At 37.9% G+C, this 18,184-nt stretch overlaps 2 protein-coding genes across 2 annotated transcripts; one reads left to right on the top strand and one right to left on the bottom strand.

Annotated features, from left to right (window-relative positions):
* Nucleotides 1-2,430: 2,430 nt before the first annotated feature.
* On the top strand, nt 2,431-11,774 carry LOC103711730 (putative serine/threonine-protein kinase At1g54610). The gene is made up of 7 exons (XM_008797989.5): nt 2,431-3,243; nt 3,336-3,620; nt 3,729-4,046; nt 5,667-5,894; nt 6,743-6,843; nt 9,472-9,592; nt 11,126-11,774. The coding sequence occupies exons 1-7, from the start codon at nt 2,821-2,823 to the stop codon at nt 11,420-11,422; spliced, it is 1,773 nt and encodes a 590-aa protein (XP_008796211.1). The 5' UTR covers nt 2,431-2,820; the 3' UTR covers nt 11,423-11,774.
* Nucleotides 11,775-14,674: 2,900 nt separating this feature from the next.
* On the bottom strand, nt 14,675-17,132 carry LOC103711729 (GDSL esterase/lipase At2g23540-like). Its single transcript, XM_008797987.6, has 5 exons — nt 16,592-17,132; nt 16,131-16,261; nt 15,540-15,788; nt 15,189-15,444; nt 14,675-15,084 (listed from the first exon to the last, which is right to left on the bottom strand). The coding sequence occupies exons 1-5, from the start codon at nt 16,833-16,835 to the stop codon at nt 14,861-14,863; spliced, it is 1,104 nt and encodes a 367-aa protein (XP_008796209.3). The 5' UTR covers nt 16,836-17,132; the 3' UTR covers nt 14,675-14,860.
* Between the last annotated feature and the right edge of the window lie 1,052 nt (nt 17,133-18,184).

Raw genomic sequence — 18,184 nt, 5'->3', positions numbered from 1 at the left:
AACCCCATCCCACAACACAGCCCCCCCAGCGGGAAGGTCTGTGCGTGGCCGGGGCCCTTCCTCTAGCGCCATCTGATGCGGGGTCGGAACCCCGACACCAGCCCACACACCGGCCGAGCAGGGAAAGCATCCGCGTCCTTGCCGAGGTATTGTCCGCTCTGGGATTGCCGCTTCGGGTCTCGGCGGGAGGTCGCCCAGGGCCGTGGCCCAATGACAGTCACCGCCGAGCCCTGACGGCGCGGGGGGCCGCGGAGGTACTACCCCTACCCTCACGGTTTTGTCCTACAAAAGGGCCCTCGGTAAGGAGAGGTTATTGAGCCCCCCATTTAAGGCACAGACCTTTCCGCTGATTAGCCGATGTGGGACTAAACTGGGAACCCCATCCCACAACAGGCCCCACTAACTAACCATCCATCATTCTCTTGTTTGCGGTTCTGGTTGGAAATTTTTTTGGCATACCAACTATATTAATTTGATACGACTTACATAGGGGGATCGAAAATATAGTGTGCCATTTGTCATGCCAACTATGCCGATCAGAAATTTAATCTATGTTTCTAAATATACTATCAAATGGATTGCTTTCATACATCGATGCTAGAGTCTCAATCTATTCTCAATATATTTCCATGATAGATTCATTCTTCCTGAATTTAAGAGTGATGAATTATGCTATACTCATATCAATAATGTGATTGTTTCTTTTAGTAGACCGAAGCTAAAACCATTAAAAAATTATTTGTTCAGACAACAAACTGATAGTTATTCTCATAATACAAAAGAACAAAAAGAAGTCTGCTTCCAACAATGTATTGAGTCGACCAAATCAACAGCTAAAAAGGAAGTGAAAGAATGCTTTGCATATGAGTACTCTGCTTTGCAATTCAATATGGGGGAAAACTTCTTTCCTAAATGCTGCTGAAAATGCTATTATGGTCACAGTTGGCATCCTAAAAGAGGCAGACTTATCAAATTCAGCAGTCTAAAGATAAAGGAGCACTGAGTTCTTTCCCATCTTTCATCTACATTTCCATTGCCTGGGTGCCATCTTGATAACAGGGGTAGCATTAAGAAGCTAATGTTTTGAAATTGGTGGTTTCTGGGGCTTTTCTCCGCCGAGATAATGAAACGATGACTATGCTCCTACTATAATTTCATGTGAAAGTAAATATTATTTAAACATGGCGAATAGAGAGCCTCTATTTTAATATATTTGCTAGATTAGTTTAGATTATCAATTTGTTGGGTTTACTAGCTAGTGAGTACAATATTTTTTAAAAAATAATTTGGAAAGGCTAATCTCCATCTTTTTTTTTTTCTATTCTATGCTCTCTACTTGTGAAGGGATAACTTTTAATAGAAATCCAATTCCCTCTTATTGCTTGAATGACAAGAGGTGATATGTAAAGTGCTCCTGCATGGATCTTGTCACTGAAAGCAATCTAAACTGTTTTGAGAAACAAGCATGGTGCAATCCAAATAAAGACTTTTTTTTGATGGAAAAAAATTCAGAAAAAAACGAATACTAGCTGCATGTCATGTATCTAAAGTAGAATGGATGACTCCGGTGGGTCAACCATAGGGGGCAAAACTATGGCTTAACTTGATGATCCATGAGAAATTAGAGTATTTATTAAGTGCCACATCAAAGAGCAGATAAGGCGGCCGGTGGATTCCGGATCCCCTCCTCTCTAACCTAAATCACTATGACTCGTTTGGTTCGCAGAAAGAATTTTTTTTCACTAAAATATTTTTTTAAAAAGATGATTTGTATAAATATGATGCACGAAAAATAGTTTTGGCACGTGGTTGATTATAGAAAGGTGAAGAGTGACTTATATTTAGTCGAGTATTTATTTTCATCAAAAAGTTATATGGAATACCTATTATTTTTTTAATAAAGTAAAATATCTTACCTATGGAGATGGAAGAATAGCTTCTTCATATCCCCAATAATTTTTTTCATAAAACATAAAAATGTTATTTTAAAAATATTATTTATTATTTTTAAAAAACTGAAACTAAATAAATAATATTTTTTTATTTTTTTATTTTTTCTGCGGACGCGTGCCCAAAAGCAGGTAGGGGTAGGCCATCCATCCCAATCTCCTGCGTCAATGGTCAGCGGTTAGAAAACGGTCCGTCCACGCTGTTCCTCCGCCCAGAATTAAAAAAACCATTATAAAAACCCAAACGGCCAAACCCATCCGCTGCCTCCACTGTACCACCCACCCACCACCTCCGGGCCCACCCGTCTTGATGCGGATCACAGCACTCCCAAATTCGCAACTATATAAAAAAAATGCTGAACATCCCACGTGGCGTCTGCATCCCCATTAAATCAGCCAACGCTATCGTGCCACGTCGGTCTGGGAAAGTGTTTGGGCCGTGTAGCCATAATACTCTACAAACTGTCCCCAGAAGCGGACCGGAAAAAAAAGTCCATCCCTTCTTTCTCTCCCTCTCCCCGTCGTGCCACTCTTTCTCTTCTCCCAGAGAGTCAAACTATGGCTGAGCTGAGCTCCGACCATCGCCGGAACTAGTTACCGCTGTCTTCTTCTCTCTCTCTCCACTCTCCGGTTTTTTTGGTTTACTTTTTTTTGCTTTATTCTTACCGCCTTTTCGTCTCTCCACATTCCCTGCGCCGATCGCGGGAACTCCGCTCAAGCGAAGCAAAGAGAGGGTTTTTGCTCGAAATCTAGGTTTCGCAATCCCGACGCGGTACTCTGATACGCGGGATCACTGGCTACTTTGGTGGTGGAGGTGGTGAGAGGCAGTTCTACTAGGGTTTACGGACGGCGGCGGAGGCGATGAGGTGAGATGGGGTGCGTGCTCGGAAGAGAGGCGGCGCCGCCGCCTCCCTCCCGGCAGAGGGAGACGGAGCGCAACCACCACCGGGAACCTTCGGCGGTCGCGTCTGATCGGAAAGCCCAGGCCTCGCTGCCCAATTTCGAGACTGGAGTTGACGTTCACGACGCGGATCGGACGGAGGAGAAGAAGGAGGGGGAAGGGGAGGTAAAGGTTAAGCCGGATGGCGGCGGCGGCGGCGGTGGAGGGGCGGAGAAACCTCGGCGGAGGGACAGGCGGAGGCCGAGGTTGGACCCGCGGCTGAGCAACCCGCCCAAGGGCGTGCACGGCGAGCAGGTCGCTGCCGGGTGGCCGGCGTGGCTTTCCGCTGTGGCCGGGGAGGCCATCCGGGGATGGACCCCTCGCCGGGCTGATAGCTTTGAGAAGCTCGATAAGGCAATCCTCTTGCTTTTTAATCTCTTTTCCTATTTCATTCAGGGTTTTTCTTTAATGTTTTTCTAAAGTTACCATTTTGATCCGTTGTTTAGATCGGGCAAGGTACTTATAGTAACGTTTACAAGGCTAGAGATATCTTGACGGGCAAAATTGTTGCTTTGAAGAAGGTCCGGTTCGATATTTTGGAGCCGGAGAGTGTGAAATTTATGGCCAGAGAGATCAACATCCTGAGGAGATTAGATCATCCTAATATTGTGAAGCTGGATGGATTGGTTACTTCTAGGATGTCATGTAGTTTGTATCTAGTTTTTGAGTACATGGAGCATGATCTCGCTGGTCTCGCCGCCAGCCCTGAAATCAAATTCACAGAGCCTCAGGTTTGATCTTTTATATATCCCAATGATTACTTTGTAAAAAAAGATTGCTCCTTTGTCTCCTTTTTTTTTTTGTCCTATATTTAAATTGTAAAGTTCTATTTTGAGCAGGTGAAATGCTACATGCATCAGTTGCTGTCAGGGCTCAAGCACTGTCACAACCGGAGGGTGCTGCACCGTGACATCAAGGGATCAAATCTCTTGCTTGATAATGCTGGATTACTCAAGATTGCGGATTTTGGGTTGGCTTCAACCTTTGATCCAAACCATAAGCAACCCATGACGAGCCGGGTGGTCACACTTTGGTATCGGGCACCCGAGCTTCTCCTTGGGACTACTGATTATGGCGTGGGGGTGGATCTCTGGAGTGCAGGCTGCATTCTAGCAGAGCTCTTGTCTGGGAAGCCTATTATGCCTGGGCGGACGGAGGTATCTCATCTTTGATCAATACTATGCACTAACCACATCCATTTCTGCCACCTTATCTATCATATGAGAGATCTTTTTGTTATTTGATAGGATGACGTTCATTTCTTGGTTATGTTTTGCTTCTTTTTGCATCACTTGTTGATTCAAATGGATGAGAAAGATCTCCATCTAGCATTGGGTATGGTATATTTATGTTATAATTTTGCAATCATTTGAGACAATTATGTGTTTAAATGGATGGATCTTGTATCTTGATTATGCTCTATTAGTTCAACAAATATAAAGAAACTCCCATGCAAACTATTGTTTATTCAAATAAATGCAAAGTCATCTCATCTAGCATCAAATATTCTTTGGTTTCTTTGTTGCACTCTTGTAGCTTGTGTTATTTTATTTCATATTTAATGCATGTATTCTTAAGTAAGATTCTACTCATGTACTAAAACTAGTGTTTTTATTTCTTTCTAATATTGTCTATGAACTGGACCCAGAGGTGTTTCCCAGCACCAGAGAGGTTCCAAACTACTCTTTTCTTCATTTGTTTTCTTCACCTTGGGCTTTCATTTTCTCTCTTTTCTTCCCTTCTATGATTTGTTTGGTTTTGAACAGTGCTTTGCGATATTAGATCTTCTATTAACAATTATTTGTTCCAATTGCAAAAATCTAGTGCTTCTAAATAATGGTTGTAGTCCCAAAGAATCTGGTACTTATAACTTGTTCAAGACAGCTAGATTTGTAAAGTAGAATATGCTCTCAATGCACCAAAATATGAAAATTATGTATTAAGCACCTCAAAGCTTGAGCTTGTATTTAAATAAAGGCCTTAAGGAGTCGTAATTGGTTTTCAGATGGAAGCTGTAAGCTGGTTGTAATTAGTTTCTGGATGAAAATCTAACTTTTAATTGGTCAGGAAATGTTGTAGAGGAAAGTCAAATTTTTGGCCAACAGTGACGTATCTTGAGATGGAGTGCAGGATTTCTTGCATCCTGTGTTCTAGTGTTTGAATTTCGTTTTCTAACTGAAAGATCAATATCCATTATTTGATAGGTAGAAGACAAGGAAAATCATCGAAGAAATTGAAGACCTGTCAAAAGAAAAGGTGAAAATGCAAACATGAAACATGCAGTCTCATTATTACAATGGGGCTAATTATAGTCTCTCACCTCTTAATTTCAGGCATTTCAGTATGATGTTGAGTTTTGCCCTCAAATACCTTCCTTTGTTAATTTAAATTCCGAATGTCCATATCTATCGGTACATTTGCGATCCAACTCCACATAGTTTGCACTACCAAGCCTTTCTTGAGTAAGTCCACTGGCCACCAAGAATATGAATGATGATTTTGTTCTTCAGTTAGGTTATCTGATAGGAATTTTCATGTTCGTAAATGCTAACATATCTCGATTCCATTTCTTGCATAAACTTAATAAAAAAGTCTTTTAAGAATTTGCTTCCTGGAAGAATTGCCTGAGATTTTGGCAAGGAAACATGATATTGTTACTGTTGATAATTGTTAGGAAGTACATGGCTTTATTTTTGTTCACTGCCAATATGTAACTGGACACTGATTATACTTCATTGCCACTGTGTAACAATAGCAACCATTTTTACCTATGCCAGGTGGAGCAACTGCATAAGATTTTTAAGCTGTGTGGTTCTCCTTCAGAAGCGTACTGGAAGAAATCAAAGTTACCACATGCTACACTATTTAAGACCCAAAAACCGTATAAGCGGTGCATAGCAGAAACATTTAAAGATTTTCCACCATCATCATTGCCTTTGATTGAAACTCTCCTTGCAATTGACCCTGTTGAGCGTCAAACTGCCTCTTCTGCATTAATGACTGAAGTGAGTTTCTTGTTCGTAAATAATTTTGATGTTTATTATTACCTTTATAGTATTGCAAATGGCATTGCAATTTGTTTTTATTTGGATGAAATATCCTGTAAGTTGTTACGCAGGTGTTAAACTTTTCTTTCAGAATGTGTTGAGCATAAGACTGCTTTATTATTATTATTATTATTGTAATTATTATATGATTATAGTAAAATCTTTCATATATGGTTTCTTAGAGAAAGCTATCAAACTTTCGTATAATCAGTTATTGGAATCATGTGGAAGGTCTACAAGGAGGGCGAAGATCCCAGCAGAAATGGTGGAAGTCGAGGAGAGATGAAAAGGTTCCCTTGATTGAGTAGTCCTTGATAGGATAGAATGGGGAAGGGTTAGTTCAACTAACCTGGTGAATAAGGCTACTTGATTATGCATAAGAATACAATATTGGCATTTTGCATACATTCTACCTTATGTGCTTCAGGTATCTTGGCTTATGTTTCCCTTATTGATTATAGTGTTATCATACTTTCACCAATTCAGTTGAGTGCAGCATCTAGTGTAGTCTGGGACTGAAACTATATATTACAGAAGGATCACCAATTTTCGCTAATAATATCTGGTACCATTTTGGCAGTCATGCATTTGAATTGCCCCCTCTGTACATACATTAAGTGATATTCAGGAGCTTGGGGAAAACTAAATATTACATAAAATTTTGTTTCTGTTGTAATAAAAAGTTAATTGTTTTCTGTCTTCTTTCTGCCATCAAAGAATCATAGTTATATAAAGTTTTCATGTTCAGCCACAATCAACATTCTATAAGATTGCTTGTTTGACCTGAATAATTTTTAATCTTGCAGTTCTTCACAACTAAACCCTATGCATGTGAACCATCAAGTCTGCCAAAATATCCTCCAAGCAAGGAGATTGATGCTAAACGAAGGGATGAAGAAGCTAGAAGGTTTTTGATCATTTACTTGTTACCTTCTTTAATTCAAGTTTTGAAAACCTTTTTTATGGAATCTTTGCTATTTAAATCCGGGCGTAAAGCATTCAAAACTATTTATAGAAAGACGCCATCCTGAGGAACTAGAGCACCTCCATATAACCACAATAATTGAAAGTGTTTTAGATTATTTCACAGCTGAGAAACATATTTAGATTGTAAATTAAGCAGTGCACTTAGAGAGCTCTTTTTCTTTTATTGATGTCTCCATATCGCATTCATTTATTAAGGAAATTTACATACTAGATTAGACTATGTTTGCTTACATTTTTTGCTTCAACAGAGCATAGACAATTGTTACTATTGTAATTTTTCTGATAATTTTCTACAAAAAAACTTGACTATGTTGAAAGATGATTTACTTTGATGTCACTTTGTTTGATAAGTTATTCTAGCATCCTTGAGTGAATCTCTGATGCAAGACAATCTTAAATTTGATTACTAATTTCATAAGACAGATGCAAACTTTCAAATTTCAAAAAATGTATATTATTCAAGTAATCATCTCAACAAGCAGTCAAGCTGAAGTATAATTCCAAATTTCCAATACTATGATTGCAACTATGAAGAGTTTGATTCATTCGTAATACCAATAAGTTATGGGACAGTTTCCTCTCATTTTCCTAATTATCCAAAGAGGATAACTAAATGACAAACATCTGGATAATATGATTATTATTTTATAAAGAGGTTAACATAACTTGTTTAAAGCCTGCATTAAAATTACCTGATTAGCATTTAGTGGTCACTCATTCACATAGTTACAAAAGAAACGAGTTATGGATACATTAGTAGAAACTATGGTAGCTATATATACCCGAAGCTGGATACATGTGCCGAACAATAGTGAAGTTCGAATTTGTCGCTTGGGGGGGGGGGGGGGGGGGGGGGAGAAAGAAAAGGTCTTAGGGGAGTTGGGTAGAAGATAAACATGCTGATTTAGGATATCTTGACCTTAGTGAAGTATATAGTAATCTAATTTGTGGAGCATCTATTGGTAACATGACTTGCGTCAATCAGAGGCATGTGAAGAGAGTAATTTTTATAATGCAGATTAAGCGTCTGACTGTTCAATGAATGATAATATTTTGTAATGAAGAGTAACATGAAGGTAAAATTCATGATTGGAAAAGTATAGCAAAATATCTTAGGACTGCCAAGCAATACCGCCAAAGATCTAATTCTGAAGTGTTCACATGACGAGAGGCTTTTCAATGTGTTTTAGCTTAATTTCAAGCTTATTTTTCTTACTTAACATCCTTGCACTTCCCGTCAACTTTGTTCAAAATGGATTTACTTTCTTTTTTTAAGAGATACCTAGAATTTGAACCCTAGCCCTCCTCAAGGGTAAGGCCTTTAGGGTGAGGTCCCAACTGACTATACTAACAGTTGTTGGCATCTGTGAATGTACTTCTGCTTAGATAATTTAACTACATGGGAATAGGTAATTGTGAGACAGTTATTGCTAAATACAACAATGTATAAGAATAAATGTAAATTTTCTCAATCTAGTTAATTTTTAGATTCTGATGGCTTCGATAGCATTAGCAAATTCATGTTAGTTGTGCAATTTACATACATGATCTTGGCAGTCAATTTCATATCCTGTACTCTCACAGTTTCTCCTCAAAGCTACCTTTGACATTTGGTGATGATATCAATCTCAGCAAATGTTTATTTTAATTGAAGTTACATGTTGAAGTCACATGTTCTTTTGTCTTTGATTTGAATGTGCATAAGAAGTCAGTTTGACATTTAGATAAGAGCTTTCCTTTTTTTTTTTTCAAAAAAAAGAGAGGAAAAGACCTAACCAACCATGTTATTGAATGACATTGCTAACTTTTTTTGGTGGCACCATTGTAGTGGAGAAGAGAAGACCGTCCAGTCTCAAACACCATCATCTGACCTACCTTTCACATTAAACTGTTAAAGCCAATTTATCTTCCTTTGTTTCCCCCAACCATTGAATTTTTAGAGGTCTGACAACAATAGATTATTTGGGTGTCTTTTAGGGCTTTTATAGAGGAGGGATGAGGATGTAAATTTTACACTTTCATAATTATATAAAAAAATGATTTTTCTTCTTCTTGTCACCATAATGATATTTTATAACATGTGATATTGATGTTGCTAAATAATATTTTATATTGACGTCTTTGAGATGGACATGTACTTAGTAAATAAACACCATGTCGTCATACTTAATTAGTTATGATTTAAGGATGTTTATAACTAAATTAAATAACTGTACTTAAATCACATGTCTTCCATATTCTTTTTTATTTGGTACCGATTGACTCCATTTTTCTTTTATATGCATTGCTCCTGCTCTAGTTTGACTATCTGTCGGTAGCATTTTCATAACCAATTTATTGTTGTTTTATTTCCAGTTTTTGTCAATCATAAGATGCATTGAAAATTGTCTTAGGTACTGACATAATAAAATTCAAAAATATAATTTATGTTCCTTGGATTCATTTCCCATTTGAAGATTTTTTTTGCAGACTATCATGAAGCTGCATGTTCTTGTTTTTGAATTATAAAATGCATAAGGTGCTGTTAAATCAAAATATATGAATGTAGGTTGCGAGCTGCTGGTGGAAGAGCCAGTGGCGATGGAATAAGGAAGACAAGGACACGTGATCGAGCTGCTAGGGCAGTTGGAGCTCCCAAGGCGAATGCTGAGCTACAAGCAAACCTTGATGTATGTCAGATTAACTGCTGCAACAGCTTTTTTTTCCTTCTTAGTCTTTCCATTATTGAGTGAACCACATGTTCTTTAGGTAATCAACATATTCTCTCTCTCTATATATAGATATATATATATATATACAGAGAGAGAGAGATGGACAAGAATCTGGTCAACCAGATTTCAACTTAGATCCAGTCAGTAGGGTGATGGGTCCGATACTGATAATCCAACTAGATATGATCTATTACCTCTAATATGCTTATATATCAAAAAGTCATATGGCTTGGAAATCCCTTGCCTATGCACCAAGTGGTCAAAAAACATGCATTGTTTTGTATTATTTAAACTATATATGGTTACCATCAATACATAGGCTAGGAGCATCCAATTACATAATTTGATGTGTTAAGTAGTTTAACAATAGTAGATCACATCTAGGTTGGATATAAGTGGACCCCCATTGTTAAGTTGGAACTAAGTGGATCTGAGTTAAAATCTGACTGAAAGGATTCTGGTCCACCTCACGTGCGCGCACATAGACATATATACATATATACCCACAAATATATATTTGTATAAGTAATAAAAAAAGTCTACTTTCTAAAATTTAGTTGGAACCAATTGCAATTTCTTTGTGGAGTTTTTCTAATTGTTGCTTAAATAAAACAGTCATCTTAACTAGGATTTAATTACAAATGAATGGTTAGTTAATTGCAATAATAGGTAAACAATGAAAATATTGTGCCCAATATATATTCTTGAAAATGTCAGGTGTTTATTCGCAGAACCTGACATTGTAGTTTGCTAGATGATGTAGATCTGCTTTCCCATTGGCAAAGGTCTACAAAATTATTTTCAATTTATACTGGGAGATACAATTATTTGTAATTTTTGAAAAAAATGATCAAAATGCACAATAATAAGGCCTAGCTGATACTGATTTGGTTGGGCTACTCGTATGATTTCAGATGTTCAGAATACTTCTGAAATACATATGGTTGTTTTTTGCCAAGCTGCCTGTACAATTGCATTTTTAAAGTTTTAAAAATGCTTGTTGGTTCAACAATTATTCTTGATTTGTTCTCTATTGTTGTCGGTCATTCTCTAATTGCACTGATTTGGATAGATGGATTGCAACTTTGTTATTCACAGCCTTGTTTGTATGGCTATTAAAAACAACAACCAAAAAAAAAAAAAATTGTTGGCTTCCGCAAATTTTTTTTTTATACTTTTGTCTTGGCTATCTACCCTTCACTGCAAATGGCGGACCATTTTTTTCTGCTCTCACTTCTATCCAAGCTAAATTCACCACTCTTGCTGCTTAGAAAAATCTTGACAGCAACATGCTAAGCATCACTAAGTTATCTGAGGTATCAGTTTTCTGCAACTGAAGATAGTAATAGTGTTTGTTAGATGTGATGAAACCTACTGCCCAGTGACTGTTTTGTTCATATTTGTTTGTATCTGAATGCATGGTTGCAAATTGGGATAGTGTATATTAGCACTGTCAAAACAGATAATTAAAATTCTTTTCTGTACTTACAGAGGAGGCGACTAATAACATACGCAAATGCGAAAAGCAAGAGCGAAAAGTTTCCTCCACCACATCAGGATGGGGCACTCGGCTTTCCCTTGGGTTCTTCGCATCACATGGATCCTGGCTTTGATCCTCCAGATGCTTCATTTAGCACAGTTTTTCCCTACCAGAAAGCCCCTGTGTCGACTTGGTCTGGTCCATTGGTGGAGCCTGCTCTAGTCGGCCATTCGAAGCGGAAGAAAGAGTCTCGCTCATCAAAACCTCTTGCTGGTGCTCATGTTACAAAGGAAATTCAGAAAAAATAATGCTCAAATTTGATTTTTAGAAGAAAAAAAAGATTATGAGAGCCACACAGTTCATTGAAATTTGAAAGATTAATTTTATAATATGCCCTTGTTATATTAGGACATTAAACGATAGCCCTTCAATGGCAGGGAAGCCTATTTGGTGTCTAGAGACAGAAACAGTCTTGTTCATTATTTCCATTGTTTTCTATTCCTTTTTTATCTTTCCTGTTTTTTTTTTTTTTTTTTAGACCAGGATGTATAGGCCGGAGAGACATATTTAGCTAGTTATCATGTGTATTTTCCCCCATATTGGAAAACTGAATTCTGGTCATGTAGGACTGAATCATGTAGTTCTTTTGAAATCCTTTCATTTATGTGTATTTGGAACATTTTGGTTGCACCATTTTGCACTGTATGGTACACCTGGGCGTCAAGGCTCGAGAGGCATTGGCATCTCTTGCAGTACCTTGAGAGCTGAGAAAGAAGAACAAAAGATTTGATGTACTTTCTATTTCACGCTTCTCCCATATGTTTCATAGCTACATAACGGTCAGTGTATGTACATATATATATATATATATATATATATATATATATATATATATATATATATAACATAATGGAGGGCCTGGTTTAAACCTTAATTTCGCTTCTAACATTTGTAAAAGCTCCTTCTACGTCCCCCTTATGTATAGAAATATATATTGTAACGAAGGTCCAAGGAATCATTGCAATGGTTACAATAACCCGGTCATGGTATTCATTTTAAACCACATTTAGTAATGTTGTTATCCCTAAAGATTGGACCCACCCCTCATTGAAATCTTTCTTTCCCAATCAAGCTTTCAAATGGAATTTCCAAGAATGAAAGCATCAGCAGTGCTGTAATGGCCGTTACAGTCATTGCAGCAGAAGAAATAACATTGAAGGGCTTTATCATGTTATGTCATCTTGATTCATGGAATAAGATGTATGTGAAATATATAACATTGATGCTTTCTAATAAAAATGATTTTTATAGCAAATGACAATTAGAAAACAACCATATCTTAAACAGTCATTATGTAAATGTACAATGTAATGTTGATCAACCAAACTAGTATAATGCCATGGTAATATTTTTATTTTAAGCCATGGCCTAGGGACAAAATGGGTGAATGAGGCTGATCATTTTGGACATTGGCTTGACCCGATGATAGGCCCTTAGACCCAACTCAGACCTTGGTTGGCATCACCTGGCTTCCAAAAGATTGAAATAACTAAAATGTAAAACGGAATTATAATCAAACTTTGGAAACAAAGCTAAGATAGGTAGGTCCACCATCTTAAACTTCACAAAATCCACAGAATTTGATTAACGGAAATAAATGATTGAACCAAAAAACCAACCCTTCCAAGTTTGAAGCATTACATGCACTTATCGACTAGTATTTTTACAAGGGGGGGGGGGGGGGGGGCAAATTGCTTCTTTCTCGTCTCCTCCTTGACGTCGAGCTGCCACCTGACCACCTTCTTTCCTGCTTCAGCTTGGATTTCTTTATCAGAAGTGATAGCTTGAAATCCTGAAGTCTTGGAGATAAGTAATAATGTTAGAATTTTTCTTTAGGAGATAATAATGTCAGGGTTTAGAAGGTATTATGGGTAGAGAGAGAGAGAGGGTTGCATATTTATAGTCCTAGCAGGACTTTTGAGTAGTGCAAATGACAGAACCAGTCTTCTTAGAATCTCAATGAACTATTGGGTTGGCGACTGTAGGAGGCGAAGGAATTTGGATCAAATTCCAAGTATTCCATTTTGACCTCATCAAAAGAATACTGTTCAGTTGGTAAAGAGAAGCCACAGTGCAGCCAGTGATTTTTCTTTTTTCGTTAAAAAACTATCAGGATTTCGTGAGAAAAAAAAATATGGCATGAAGAAATTACAAATAGAGTAGGGAAAGAAAAAATTAGCGGTCAAGACAACCACTAAAAACTAGCTATGTTTTATAGAGTACTTGCCTATATGGCATGCACACCTACCAATAAGAGTAGGTGTCAGATCGAATTAAGATGTGTTTATGGATTGAAGGTTCTAAACTCAATGTCAGACCGAATTAGATACAGATAAAGCTTATCTTGTAGTTGTTGTCTTAACCTAGCCCAGACCTGAACCAGCCTAGCCCATTGCCATCCCTATCAGAAGTCATGGTGGTGTGTGAAAGAAGGTAGTTTGATATTTGGTTATTTTAAATGCCTTGAGCCAATAAAAGAATCGCAAATGGAACACTTCATTCATTGCGAGAGTAGATAACATAATCTCTAAATCGTTCTTTCTCATGTTGCAATGGTCGTTCACCCTAACTATGAGTGCAAAGTTGTTTTGAGGGATATCCAATGATCATAGCTTATTGTATTAGAATTTTAACTTTTTGAGATTAAGTGACAGTCACTGATATTATTACAACCTAGGACCTCATCCAAAAAAACTAGCCAAAAGATAATGTTTGAGTTCTTTAGTCCTATATAAATAACCAAAATTTTCTCGGTGAATAATCAATGTGGGACTAAACACACGCCCACACGAGTTCTCACAGATATAAAACTAAAATATGATGCTCCCAACATCAAATACATACAGGGATTGGAAGATGAAAATTAAGGAAATGATGACAATCCTCATAAGGACATGGAAATTTTGGTCTAACTCTCAAGACTTTCAAAATATGCAAGTTATTTCATTGCTGACAATTTACTTCTTCTTAGAAACATCTTTATAGCAAAATGGTACCCATTTCATCATAGATTAAATGGTTTCAAAGGAGAAGATGTGGAAAAGAAAAGAGGGAAAGAAAAAGAAAAAGAAAATGAAAGGAGAGAATAAAAGAAAGAAATAGACAGGAATATGGGAAGTTTGTAAATTTACAGGTCATGGAATAATGGCCTCTAGAAAGCCATTCATAGAAATGTGGGAATATTGAATCTAATCATTTGGGCTAAGCTCTAACAAGCCCTTGCTAACCTCAACAGTAACCCTTAGTACAAGTGCAAATTTATTTTCTAGTTTGCTTATCTATGAAATATCAAGTGAAAGTATGGTATTATTCATGACCATGATCATCACATTCAGCCCCAACATCTCTTACGTAGCAAAGTAGCCTCCAATCAGCAATCTTCAAGTGAACATAATATAACATGAGATAACATTTGATTACAACACATATTTGGCAGTTATGGTCTCTGATAGTTTTTGCAATATAGCCATCCTTTGTGTGATTAAGCTGAATGGGTGAAATTATAGGAGAAACAATCAAATTCCTTTGAACTTTTTTGAGGGGAGATTCCTCTTTTTACTTGGTTTAACAAGATATATCTTTAAGGTTCTCATATTACAAGAATAACAAATTTCAGGTTTTTTGGAAAAAAGAAGGCCAAATGCCTCTAGCATAATCAGTTACATGTAATACTTCAACAAAGCATGCTAGAGTTCTAAAAGCCGACGCAGATTCATCGGAGATATGTACTTTTCATCCCCATCAACAAGATGCTTTGCAAGTATAAGATTTGCTGCCTCACTTGGATGATATGGATCCCAAAACACATGCTTTGAACGTTCTTCACACATACTTGATGTTGGGCCACATGGAATAATACCTGCAAATTGTCCTCCATTGCCACAACAAGCAATACTTGCTGTTGTGAACCCTACATGAATTGAACATTCATTAATCCAGCTAGCCATTGTCATAAGAGTTCGATATGTACAACTATGAATGTGAAATTAGGATGCTATAGGAAAGCAATCTCACCATATGATTCATAATTTGTGAGGAGATCCAAAACTAGATCATACACATTTGCAAGGACAAATTTGGCTCCAGGGAGGTTATCATTTAGTTCAGCAAGTAAATCCCTCAACCGGCCGTTGTATTGCAATGCTAATTGATTCGGTAAGCTAACACACTGTGCCTCCTTAATTCGATTGATTGTCTTCTGATAGGGAATGCAACCTATTGGTCCAACATTCGCCATTACAAATTTTCGAGCATCAAGAGAGTATAATCTCTGCCATCAAAACACATAATTGAAATTTATTATGCTAGTGTTTTGGTCATGTAAAGTAGATAAGTTGAGGGGGAATAAATGTGAAGCAAAATTACTGTAAGTTGGTTTCTTATGTTGCTGATGAGATCATCAATAAATTCATCTGGTGTTTGAAGATATCTTTCTCCTGCAGAGATGACAGGCAGGAGGTAATTGTTAAGAAAATCATTTGATCCGACGGTAATCGAGAAGATGGCCTTCTTTGCTAGGAACTGTTTTGATTTTGCCTTCCCCAGTAATCCATTGAGTTGTTGTCGAGTAATGTTGAAGTAATCAACTTGAATGTCCATTCCAAGCCTATTAACCTGCAAAAGATTTGTACCTCTTAGCAAAAATGGGGGGCTCTAATGTAGGCTAAAGATAAAACTGACATAAGAAAGCAGAGTGTGATCAGCTGCAAGTAAGATAAAGTTTTAAGAAACCGCAGTGTTTCGAAACTAGATTACATTATGAAAATAGATCCTCTAATTTATGAACATAAAAAAGCAGGGCAATTTTTTTTCCATTTTCGCAAAATAAAGTCTCAGTTTTTTTTTTTTTTTGCAATAAAAAAATGGTTTTACCACCGATAAATGATCAATAATAAAACCTGATTGACAATCCTTTAATAATATAAGATGTTACATATGAAAACAAGATCAACTCACAAATATTCTCCCTGTTTGGTTCATAATTCCTCCACCTCCAGATGCGTAGTTCACTCCATTCAATATGGCAGATCCTGTTGTATTGGGAGCTAAAAACGGGGGAGAATAGTTTTTCTGCCCTAATAACTCTCCTGCAGCAAGAAAAAAATGAATTTACCAAATTATTCAACAAAGAGCATCGTAATAAGTATCTAAAACCCTTTTTACCATCAATTAGATGATCATTTGCACTAAAATGAAGGTATATGCTATCTAAGTAATGGTGTGGTGTGCTAAGAGATCGTACCAAGTATATAAAACCATTTACGTTATCAATTGGAAGATCATTAGCAATAAAATGAAGGCATACGTGATTCATGCATGTCTGTTCATCTCTTTCTTTTTGCAAATCCTAACATATAAGAATGCAAAAACACACACACACACACACACACACACACACACACAGAGGGAGACCATACCAACAATGTCAGCAATAGTCCTTCCATTGGTGTAACGTCCGGTGGGCTGTCCGCCGGAGGCTGTGAAGTCGATGCCATTAGGCCTTATATCGGCCTTCGACAACGACGGAAGGTAGTTATTATTGCCGCAGTCGACAAGAGAGTCCCCAAATACAAAGGAGGCTCCCAACGCCTCATCACCTCTGCTGACCACCACCATGGTGCAAAGCACCAGCAGCAGCAGCAATGGCAAGCCCATGGCCATCTCGCCAACTCTCTTTCTCACTGAATCAAGCAAGTTCTAAGGAGAGCATGGTTACAACCCAGAACGCTACAGAGTTTATAGCCACTCTTTTCTTCAAAGAGGAGGAGAGCGCCCAAGACTAAAACACTTCAACTTAACCTGTGCTAGTTATAGCTATTGGAGTTCGGTATGACCTTTCCTTTTGGATGTGATGGGGAGAAGGGGAGGTTGAGAGGACTTCTAGCCTTCTAGAGTTGGTGGTTCATCAAGACCCAACGCTTTGTTGCCTTTGTCCATCCATCTCCTTCCGGCTTGTCCATGGGTTCTTTGCAATTCATTGTGGGTCAAGGGAGCTGATGCGTGCTGCAATCCAAGATCAACTTTTTTATGCATGAATAGGTGGAAATTTAGGTAGCCGTTAGGTGGGAAGTTGAGTACCTGACCATTAATGGAGACAAACTTGTTCTTCTCCAAAATGGCCTTACGACTGGGGTATCTGAATTTGTTTTAGACCAAGTTTTCCCACGTTCCAATCTCATACTAGATTTCATACCCTTGCACATTCTCTAGATGGATTTCATTCGGAGATGATGGTAGCAAAATAGTATTGATGAGAGGATCTATCATGCAAATTTTTGCAGATCGTTATGGGGGGAGGCGGTTTGAAGTGCTAAAGTTCTTTAGTCATCTTTAGGTTTTTAGTTGCTTGGGAAGGTGGCAGCTGGATTATTGGTTAGAACAAACTAAAAGATATCTTAGAAGTTTTGTATCCTGCAGCATATGTTTTCACACAAGATACAGGAAAGTTAGGTGAGTCCATGATAATATTGGGTGGTTGGTAACCCACCACCATTTCAGCATCCTAGATCATCAAGGCTGACTAAATCATAGGGCTCAGTAGGCCGGTGCTGGGCCAAGTTTGTCAGGTTGGGCTTTGTTGGGCTAAATGGGAAAAGGGCCAAAGCCCAAGAACAACTGCAAGCCTCTGCTCATAACCCCCCCCATAAGAAATCAAGTCCATGCCACTCCCATAAACCCCGGAGGAAATCTTTCTAGTCCTACGTGTCACAGCATGCTGCAAGGCCATTCTTACCTCCTTATAATTCTGAGAGCACTCAGAGCTTCCATGCTATAACTATAATAATTTAGAAAAATAGCTAGCCGAAAGATATTTTTTGAGTTCCTTAGTTCTGTATAGATACCCAAGATCTCCTTGGCGAATAACCGATGTGAGTGACATTAATCCCGGAGCTGTGTGATTGAGACAGTTTGTCATTCTCAGTGTCTAGAACTATAAACGGGTTCGACACCTTACCTAGTCCGAAGCAGCACCGTTGGCTCTATTCTATGGTCTAGGGGCAAGCCGCCCA

The sequence above is a fragment of the Phoenix dactylifera genome, chromosome 17 (genome assembly GCF_051530095.1).
Source record: "Phoenix dactylifera cultivar Ajwa chromosome 17, Ajwa_hap1_PhDact_Kaust_v1.1, whole genome shotgun sequence".
In the NCBI taxonomy this organism is placed as follows: Eukaryota; Viridiplantae; Streptophyta; class Magnoliopsida; order Arecales; family Arecaceae; genus Phoenix; species Phoenix dactylifera.
The sequence above is the reverse complement of the archived record's forward strand: the minus strand, read 5'-3'. Positions and strand labels throughout refer to the sequence as shown.